Source organism: Dromiciops gliroides, chromosome 4 (assembly GCF_019393635.1).
Source record: "Dromiciops gliroides isolate mDroGli1 chromosome 4, mDroGli1.pri, whole genome shotgun sequence".
Classification (NCBI taxonomy): domain Eukaryota; kingdom Metazoa; phylum Chordata; class Mammalia; order Microbiotheria; family Microbiotheriidae; genus Dromiciops; species Dromiciops gliroides.
This window is the reverse complement of record NC_057864.1, coordinates 264,423,621-264,434,428: the sequence shown is the minus strand read 5'-3', so window position 1 is coordinate 264,434,428 and position 10,808 is coordinate 264,423,621. Positions and strand designations below refer to the sequence as shown.

The following is a 10,808-nucleotide window of genomic DNA, read 5'->3' as shown; positions in this document are numbered from 1 at the left end:
ACTGCAGAGGGCACCACCATATTCCCAATCCCTCAGGCTTGTAACCTAGGTGTCATCCATGACTCTTCACTCCCACTTCTTATATCCAAGCTGTTGTCAAGGCCTATCAATTGCACCTTTGCAACATTTCTCAAATATTCCCCCTTCTCTCCACTGACACTGCCACAACTCCAATGCAGGCCCATCATCACCTCAGGCCTGGACTACTACAATAGTCTGCTGGTGGGTCAGCCTGCCTCAAATCTTCCCACTCCAATCCATCCTCTAACTACCAGAGAGTTTTCTAAAGCCCAGGTGTGGCTATATTATCCCCTTATTCAATAAACTCCAGTGACTCCCTATCGCCTTCAAGATCAAAAGCATTCAAAGTCCTTCATACTCTAACCTCCTCCTACCCTTCCAGTCCCCTTACACCTTACTCATTATCATGTATTCTTTCATCCAGTTAACACTGGCCTCCTTGGCTGTTCTAAGAAAAAGACACTCCAATGTCTTGGCTCTGGGCATTTTTCTTTTTCTGGATGTCCCCACTGTCTGGAATGCTCCCCCTTCCTCATCTCTATCTACAGGCTTCCTTTATATAGCAATAAAAATCCCAGCTTCTACAGGAAGCATTCCCCAATTACTTTTTTTGTTTGTTTGGTTTGGTTTTTCCCCCAATTACTTTTTTTTTTTTGGTGAGGCAATAAGGGTTAAATAACTTGCTCAGGGTCACACAGCTAGTAAATGTCAAGTGTCTGAGGCCAAATTTGAACTCAGGTCCTTCTGAATCCAGGGCCAGTCAATTACTTTTTTCAGTCAATTACTCTTAATTGTAGTGTTTTCCTTCTCAATGATTTTATTTAGTGTATATAAAGTTTGTCCATGTGTATTGTATGCTTAGAGTCTCCATTAGATTGTGAACTCCCTGAGGACAGGGACTGCCTTTTTTCTTTTTTTTTCTTTTTTGTATGCTCAGAGTTGAGCGTGGTGCCTAGAAAATAAGTGCTTAATTTATTTAATTTATTAACTTTTAAAATGCAAATAGCCCTGGAAGAAGTTTAAAGATTTATTAAATGCCTTTCCTGTGCAGAGAATCTGTACTAGACCCTAGGAAAAGCAAAAGGTTTAGATAAAACATGGAATTTAAAGTTTAGCAGTTGTATGATTATAAATATATTAGTAGTTCTGTAAAAGAGGTAAATTAGTTTTGAACTAGTTACAAAAATTTGTAAATAAACAAGTCTTTAGCCTATACATTATCTCCACTTCTTATGTGGAGATATTTATAGTTCATTTCTGGAACAGGAAAACCCATATTTACAAATTAATCCATTTGACAATCCTATTCTAAAAATAAAAATAATGAGCATTTATATAGTAGCTACTATGTGCTTTCTGTTTTCCAGGTCTGTAACCTTGGAGTCATACTTGACTACTCTACACATCATAGCCCATGAATTGAGTTCTGTTAATTCTATTCCCATCATATTTTACATAAATCTCCTACTCTTCACTTATTGGGTCACTACTGTCATTCAGGTCATAACCTCTAAGCTAGATTCTTGCAATAACTTCCTACTGGTGTCTCTATCTCCACTCGTTCCCTCTAATCTATCCTCCACACAGATAAAACTGTAATTTACGTAGAGTGCAGGTCTAACCATATCACTCCAGTATTTAAAAACCTAGTAGCTCCCAATTACCCTTAGGTCAAATACAAACTTCTATTTAGCATCTAAAATCCTTTACAATCTCTCTTTAACTTACCTTTCCAAGTTTATTAAACATTTACTGCACCTTAATCCACTTTTTGGTCCAACCAAATGGGTCTTCCTATTGTTCTTCACTTTGACATCCCATTCTACTTTGCCAGGCTATATCCTCCCATAACTGGCACTCATTCTTTACCTCAGCCTCTTAGAAACCCTAGTTTCTATTGAAATTCAACTCAAGCACCACCTTCTACATGAAACCTTTCCTGATCTCCACTTTGTGCCTTTCCACAGGGAAAAAATTGTAATTTTTACTTATTTGTGCACACATTTTCTCCAAAAAAAAACCCCATACTGTAAGCTTGAACAAAAGGACTGTTCCTTTTTCTGTCCCTTGCACCTGGTAATAAACTAATATTTGGATTGATTTTTGTCAGATAGGATTGTGAGGCTTATTGCATTTTGCTCAAAGCAGGTTTTCATGGGGGAAGCTAAAGACCACAAGGGCAATGGATGGATGCCTGAGAGCTTGGGAGGATTGTATTGGATGAGGAGAGGATGGGTGAAAAGAGGGCTGAAGTCCAGGTAAAGAAAAGAAACTTCACTTAACACACAATTTTGGCTAAACTATTGTGTACATCCAATAATAATAGCAATTAACATCTATATAGCATTAAGTGCCAGGAACTGTGGTAAGCACTCTACAATTATTTCATTTGATCTTCACAACCACCTTGGGCAGTAGGTGCTATTATTATCATTTTACAGATCAAGAAACTGAGGTAGAGGCCTAGTGACTCACCTGGAGTCACACAGCTAGGAAGTATCTGAAGCTAAACTTGAATTCAGATGTTTCTAACTCTAGGCTTAGAGCTCTATCCACTACACCAACACTTATCTGCCTAGGTGAATATATTCATGGATAAACCCAATGAATTGTTAGTGGGCAGGCACTGCAGATAGTGAACTGGCCAGTAATTGAGTAGGCTAAATTTCATTTGGGAAATTGTGCAGCACTTACAAAGAAAATCTGGTGAATAGTGGCTGATAACAAACCTTATAAAAGTGATTTCTTTCCTTTTGTGATTAACCAAGTCCCAACATTGTAAGTGACTTATAGAAGCTTTTAAAAGCATGGAATATTGTCTTTTGTTTAAATAAAAGAGAATTCATGCTGTTACAAAACAAAGACTTAATATTTTAGGTTAACATAATAGCTGGACATCATTTCACTGGGTGAATAGACCATCATCATCATCATTACCACCACCACCACCACCACCACCATCAAGATTTTCTTAATCATTGCCCTTTCTTGATTTGGCTGCCAAGTCCATTAAAAATTTCAGGCTATTCCCTGCTTTCTCTAGAACCATTTAGAGCCCTGATCCCCTGCGAAACATCTCATGCCCAGGTGGCTTTATGTTCTGGTCAGTCTATCCAACTGTCTCATCCCAGGCTGTAGAGCTTACCTCATACTGACATATCCTTTCTCCTTTCTGGTGTGCTTGCTACACTAACTGCATCCTATGTTGCTGGCTCTAAAATGGCAAAGTTCATTTTTCAAGACTGATATTAGTCTGGTTAGTGTTTTGGATTGTGGAATATCACAAACACAGAATCAAAATTATAAGTGATTGAAAAGATAATGTTCAAGTGTATGGTGGGTCTAACAATGCTGCAGTAAATAATACCAATAATATAAAAAAAGTGCAAAAGACATGAAAGTTGTGTATGTCTGGAAAATTAAGTTGGCTGGTCATGTAGAGTGAATGATGGATAATAGATATTTAGTCCAACCGTGGTAGTACTATCCATGAAATATTAAAAGATCTGGGGAAAGGTCTTCAGTGCATTGGACAGATCCCTCTATGGAGAATGTATAAAAAGGCATTGACAGTCAAATGTAACACAGGATAAAAAGACACTGATGACACTACTAAAAGACACTACTATTTGCAGAGGTGGAGGAGTACCCAAACTGAGATCATGGACCAATGGAACTGGGGTTTGTGTAGTTAAGATTATAATAATTACATTCAAAATTAGGTAAAAAATTATGGGAAACATGTTATCTTCTAATTCAAATAATTCAGTTTCTATGGGTCTGGATATTATTTAAGGCCATATCACTGCATTATTGAATACTTCTGTTCTTAAACTTAGAACCTCTAAATATTATCTACCATTTAAAACTGTAAATTTTATTGATATGGACCATTTCCTGAAACAATAATATAATTGTGTTAACAGAAAATATCTCAAGCAATAAAAAACCACGCATAGTAGCAGTACTTTCTTTTTATTTGAGTTTTTTTTCCAGGGTAAACATGCATTTTACAGTACCTGTAAACACATCAATATGTTTACACTTATTTGTGAACTCAGTACTTTCTGGAATGCTGAAATACTCATCAAACCCAATGTAATATGCAATAACAGAAAAAGAGAGGAATACATTAGATTAGGACATTTATGGTTAAAAATACTCATAGCAGCAAACTTTTGAAAGATGATTTTATTAAATCAAGTCATTGCACTTGGTCATTTTATTGCTACAGCAAAACAAGGCCTTTTTATTATTATAACACCTTTCATTTCTGATTGTAACTGATTGTCTTAATCTGCTCATCCATTTTAAGTTTATATGTGGACAAAATGTTTAAAAATAATTTGGAGCACATTTCTTTGTGCTATGATCACAGTGAGAAATATAGAAAATAATTTTCTGACACCAGGATTACTTTTTTCCATCAGAGAAATCTTAATACTTCTAAAGAAAAAAAATTACAGACACAACAAATATTTTCAAAATTGGGAGTGTTCATTTTTGATGCCTAAGTGAATACTGAATCAATGCATTTACATGTCAAAAACTGTGGCATACCTGTATATGCAGTACATTCTCATATAATTCAGCATTTTAATAATGGCCACTACAGATACCACATAGTTGACTCAAAGCTTTGTGCTTATGTGCACATTTTTAAAAAATTTAATCAATGCAAGAAAATTGCACCCCTCTCAGAATGTAAATTCCACATTCTTACATATAGTATTTCTACATACAATAATATGATGATATAGCTCTCATGAATAGGAATTTCTAGTGGAACTGTTACATACCAAAACTCTGTACTGGTAAATTACCATACTGAAGGAACATTTTTCTTCTTTAAATGGAGACACATAAGTTGAGACCATTTAATGCAATTTCTTTTTGTTTCCTTATCTACTGAAGAATGAAGTTAAGGGTAGGGCAACTAATGGATACCAAGGATTTTCCTATATATTTTTTAAAAATCTAATATTTAAAAAAAATGTTTTTGTCCTGTTACAATCAACATTAAGAATGATCTAAAAACTACTAGCAAACCAAGGAAAGAATATTTAATTTCTCAACTTCTTCCCAAGAAGGAAAAGGAAAAACTTCCTTAAATATCCTTTCTAATGAAGATGATTCCTAGAATATAAAGAGCTTAATATTTTTCTCATAACACTGTCATTAAAACAAAGGGGGGTGGGGAATGGGTTGTGTTTGGGGAAAATTTGGGGGTGCAAAAACAAACAAAAACCCAAAACACCCCAATTTTAACTTGCTTGGTTATTTTAAAAATGCACATGGAACACTGGTAGATAATTTTGATTAGTGATTTCACTGGGACAAAAATCCATGACCTTCATAATAAGGCAATACATATATTTAACCAAAGATCAGCTACCCCAAAAGCAGTATTATACATTATTTCAATATCTATAGGAATCAGTATTTTGATTAATTTGTACTGAAAAAAATTTCAGTTGTACAAAATAAAATTGTAAAGCAAAAAATTGTACTGAGTTTTAATTTGAAATAACAACAAAAAAATGTTTTTAAATATTCTGGCACACTGCCACAACCCGCAAGTCTTGTAATTTCATATAATGGAAATCCACTGGTTATTTTCTATAATGGAGCTAAATCCTAAATTGTAGCATTGTTTGTTAAAAGACATTAGTTACAGGAAAAATCCATTAATCCTGGCTAGAATTATGCCCATATTTGAAGTTTTTGACATATTGTAGAGATATGTTTTAAAACTGTGTTAAGGTTGATGAATTTAAAATGAGCTGTTGAGCGTGGTTTATGAAAATTTAACTTTGAAAAGGGTTTAATAACAAATGTGATACTTTGGTCTGTGAAGTAAAAGAGCATTCTTTATAAAATTAGTATCTATTCAACATTCAAAGTAACTCCAAAAAGTTACTTAGTTTAATTAGGCAAATATTTGTTAAATTGAATATTTACATCATGAGTTGACTGCTCTGAAAGTATGATCTCATGACAAATTTCCTAAAGATTTGCATTTTGTTTTATTAATTGTATTTTAAAAGGGGAGAGGATTAAATTACAAGACCATAGGGTAGGTAACATTTGAATGTAAAAATAAGCAGAGAAATACAGCAATAAGGCTGGTGTTTGCATGTTAAATGTGCTGCAGTTTCTAGGCACACAGAACTGAAGGACAGCTTTCTGGCCTCTTAGCTTTGACAGATTTAAGAAAATCTTATTCTTTTAAAAATATGCTTAATGATTGAAGTATTGTTTAATAAATTCCTTTTTATGAACCCTATAGTGCAAGTGGTATGAAATTTTTCAGCTATCAAATTTACTTTCATATATTCATAAGCTATTTTAATCTGCACATGTGATTGATTCATCTGCTTTATAAGATAACACATTCCTATTTTGTCACCCAAATGATAAACAGCACTGCAGACATATAGGCACAACAGTGTAATCTTGGATAGGAAAGCTAAAAATAAAATATATATATATATTTATATATATATACACAAATATCCTAAGTCCCTTTTGCATTAAGGGGAAAGTAATTACTACAAGTTAGTGATTATTAAGCTAATGTGTCCCTCCCATAGTCTATTTTACAGGTTACTTGGAGATATATCAACCTATTTATAGTATAGACCTCTTTAAAAATTACAATGTCAGTATTCAATAAAAATCTATTACCAACTTCCTCTCCTTTTTACATAGATTCAGTAGTATTTTCAAGCAAACCAGAAAAAAAAAAGGAGGTTTGCAATTCCAGCACAGTAAGAAATAAGGCCTCTTTTTCATATTGGCAAATAAAATAAAATAAAATACACAATTTTCATTTTTCCCCTTCTGTAAGATATGAAAATTCATGTACTCATTTTTTTTTCCTATAGCACGCCCCAAATCTTTTGTTACTTGGAAGTAAACAAGTCAGTTTTCAGTTCATATTCTCGTTTATGAATCCCTGGCCAAAGAAGAACACTGAGTCTACGTCACACCTCCCTCAAGTAGACAGGACTAGTTTTTTCAGCTTTTCTATTTCCACCTAAAAAGGAAAAACAGAGCATAAGCAACAATAGCATCTTGGCTGTATTAAAGCTTCTCTGTCTTACCCCTAAATCTTACATCTTGATCTTTTTACATTTTCAACAATGAAAAAAATCAGCATAGGCCTAGTAGTTATCAGGTCCCATTATCTTAAAGCACCTGAAGTTTAATTCCCATGAACTTGATAAGAAACAGACATTTGAACCAGTGCCATGGTAAGGAGGCACTGAAATCTTGTACAAAGATTTCACACTTACAGAGGGTAAATGTTCAAGAAAGAAGGAAGCCTGGTGTCAACAATCAGTCAAGAAGCAATAATGAAGCTCCTACTCTGTGTAAAGGAATAAGCATGTGATTTTCCATCAATCCTTCAACCTTTTTGAGTTAGTCACTTGGTGAAGAGAGTATGAGTTAATTAGAGAGGAAAAAGATATATTCATCTTGCTTCACTGAGGGCCCAATTGAGATTATATAACTAATTTAGAAAGAATCTAGTCCACAGAGTTTCTTGATTTCCTTCACTTCTCTCTCATGGATAGAAGCCAAAGAAAAAGAAAAGTGGAGTGATCTATGACTGAGGTTTGGTAAGATGTGGAGGCAATATGACAAGGGGTGAAGGGTTTTGAGAGGATAGGATACAGCCAAGATGGTTGGCCTAGGGCTCAAGATAGGGAAAGGAGAAAACAGTTTAGGATGATGGCTTGGCTAAGAAATTACTAGTGGAAAACAGTGAAGATGGGAAAGCCATGGTGAAGATGAAGACAGTATGGGGTTGTATGGTTGAAGCAAAGGCATAGTGAACAAAAATCATGCTCAAATAAAGCTCAGAATTCATGCAGTTGAAGTGGAAGACTTGTGGGTGATTTCCAGATTAATGGGTAGGATTCAACTCTGTGTAAATAGAATGGGAAACTGGGAAGTTGGTACATAGGTCTCCTTTCCCAGGAAAGACTATGAATCAGGCACTCAACTCCATGAGGAAAAATACAAAATGTCCTCGGGGGTGGGGGGAAAGGGTTGAGTGTCAAAATAATACCCACTGGTCTGTGGACTGGATGATGTAAATAGTGTGAATGTCAAAGGAGAAAAGATTCTTTATGTAACTTGGTAAAAAGTCTGGAAATGACACTCTAGAGTAAAGAGTATTCTGACTCCTTGGACAGGAGGGAATTCAAGGAAAGAAGTGTGGCCTTTAGCAGAAAGGGTGGGGAGGGAAGCAATGTTTTTAGGAGGGAGTAGAGTCTTGGTGAGTGCCAGAAGATGACGAAAAGAAATTGGGAAAGACATTGAAGGAAGATCTGACAAGCAAATATAAGATATTTAAGTATTTATCTTTACATGGTATCTCTTCTTCTAGGGTTTCAATTTAAAAAAAAATACATAGCTATTAAGATGCCTAGAAAACATTGCAAGTGTGCTGAGAGAATGTGTTTACATACATTATATATTACTTTGTATGTAAAGTTAGAAAATCTTATGGTGGCTGGATCTAAAACAAGTAGTACAGGTGTTAAAATTTTAAGGACCACTACCTGGATAGTGTCTTTATTATGTGTGGTAAATGATCATACGGACTTTCTGGTTCTATATTCTAATATCTAGTAGTTTTTGTCATTTTTCAAAAGTGATTCACCATCTTATTCTGTATTTTCTCGGCCAGTTTTATAAATCACCATATTAGCATCAGGTAGGTAGTATATTGGATAGAATGCCTTGAAGAAAGGAAGATCCAAGCTCAAACTCTACCTCAGACACTTGCTATGGGACCATGGGCAAATAACCTCCTGGAACCTCAGTTTCATGATCTGTGAAATGAGGATACTAACACCTATCTTACCAGATTGCTGTAAGGCTCAAATGAGATCTTAAAGCATTATAGAAATGTGAGCTATTTAGTATAACTGTACTTCTCAGAAATGATCTCTTCTTCAACTGGATAGCTATGGCACTATTATGTACCTAAGGTATTTATCACACTCTTTACTGAATTATAATCATTCAAGTGCATCTTTTTTCATTTATAAAACTAGAAGCCTTATGAGAATAGGAACCATGTTTGCAGGGTACTGTGCTCTAAAATCTGTTGAACTGAATTATTTTTATATCAGAAACTGAAAATTTTTAGGTTCATATTTTTTTTTGGTGAGGCAATTGGGGTTAAGTGACTTGCCCAGGGTCACACGGCTAGTAAGTGTCAAATGTCTTGAGGGCGCATTTGAATTCAGATCCTCCTGACTCCAGGGCCGGTGTTCTATCCACTGCGCCACCTAGCTGCCCCAGGTTCATGATTTTTAAAGCCTCCTTTTAATCAGTAAGAATTGAGGAGGTTCCTCTTATGATCAGGGCACTATGCTAAGTATTGAGGAAACAAATACAAAGAATGAAATAACCTCTACTCTTGAAGTTTACATTCCACTAAAGAAGAAAAGAAGTACTCATATAAGTATATACATAAATATAGCAGTTGGAGGATCAAGAAAGGATTATATCACTTATTAATATAATTATATTTTCTTTATAACTGACTTTACTAGAAACATCTGTTAAGTTAAATACATAAGAAAGCAAGTACCTCAGGAACCCATGAATCTGCTAATGCTTTTATTCCACAATCCATATTTTTCCAGTCTCTCACAAAAACATTTTAAACTAAATTAGTTTTTACTTATTTCTATCCATTCAGATAAATAAACTTATCAAATATCTACTATACCCTGAGTGAAATAACAGAAACATTAGATAAGTCTAATGCCTGTTTCTTAAGCAACTTAAGAGTATAGTATATAGTCTCTATAGATGAAAAACAGAAAATAATGTGACTAACAAAATAATACACAAATGTATACCAGGTACAACCAAAGGATTATGTGAGATCCATGATAACATCTGAGTTGGGTTTAAAGAGATAAAAGAAATTTGGAGAGTTTAGAGAAATGACTTCAGAAAAATGTGAAATGTGTGTGTGTGTGTGAGTGAGAAGGCAAATAGACCTGTTTGGCTTAAGTAGAGAGTATGAGAAGGGGATTCATTATGAAATAAGGCTGGAAAATTCATTAGACCCCACACTGTGGAAGACCATGAATGCTAAGCTAAGTTTCTTGAATTTCACTTGGTTAGCAACAGGGAACCACTGAAAGGTTTTCAGAGCAGAAGAATAAAGACCAGATCTATGTATTAGGAAGATTAACTTGGTGACACTGTGAAGGATGAATTGGATGGAAGAGAGTGGAGACAAAAAAATATTACTGGAAAAGCCAACTGCAATTGTCTAGCACTTTGTAATGAAGGAAAATACAGTAGGACTCAGCATCTGAAAATGTGGTAAGATACACATACAGAAAATAATTTTTTCTACATACACATGTTCTGCTTCCTAAACTATACTTCAGCAGAGGACATTGTTTTTCTCTTTTCCTTCTCCTTCTCTCATGTGATTTTACTGGTATAGTGGATTCCCAATCAAGAAATTCCCTCCACCAATTCAAATAAGCAACTGTTTTTCAATTTATAGTCTTAAGACAAATTCCTGAAGTTTTGAGAAGTAACATGCCCAGGGTCACACAGTGAGTAAGTGTCGAGGGTGGGCTCAGTGTTCCTGACTGAGGTTCTATATCCACTATGCCAAGCAACCTCTCCCTCTATTCCCTTTAAAAATTTTAAAAACAAAACAGGAACCACTCTTTCAACAGTATGAAGTACCATATTCTACGCAATATAGATACTTAGTATGTTTAGCACCCACTAAT

General features: G+C 34.8%; 1 protein-coding gene across 4 annotated transcripts in view; it reads right to left on the bottom strand.

Moving 5' to 3' along the window:
• Positions 1-3,980: 3,980 nt before the first annotated feature.
• Positions 3,981-10,808, bottom strand: part of LOC122756294 (CD2 associated protein) — a 156,332-nt gene continuing 149,504 nt past the window's right edge. For all 4 annotated transcript variants that reach the window (XM_044005503.1, XM_044005506.1, XM_044005505.1 and 1 more), the window contains one exon: positions 3,981-7,060. In XM_044005503.1, coding sequence (XP_043861438.1) covers positions 7,019-7,060 — 42 coding nt within the window. In that variant the 3' untranslated portion in view covers positions 3,981-7,018. The remainder of the gene's footprint in view (positions 7,061-10,808) is intronic.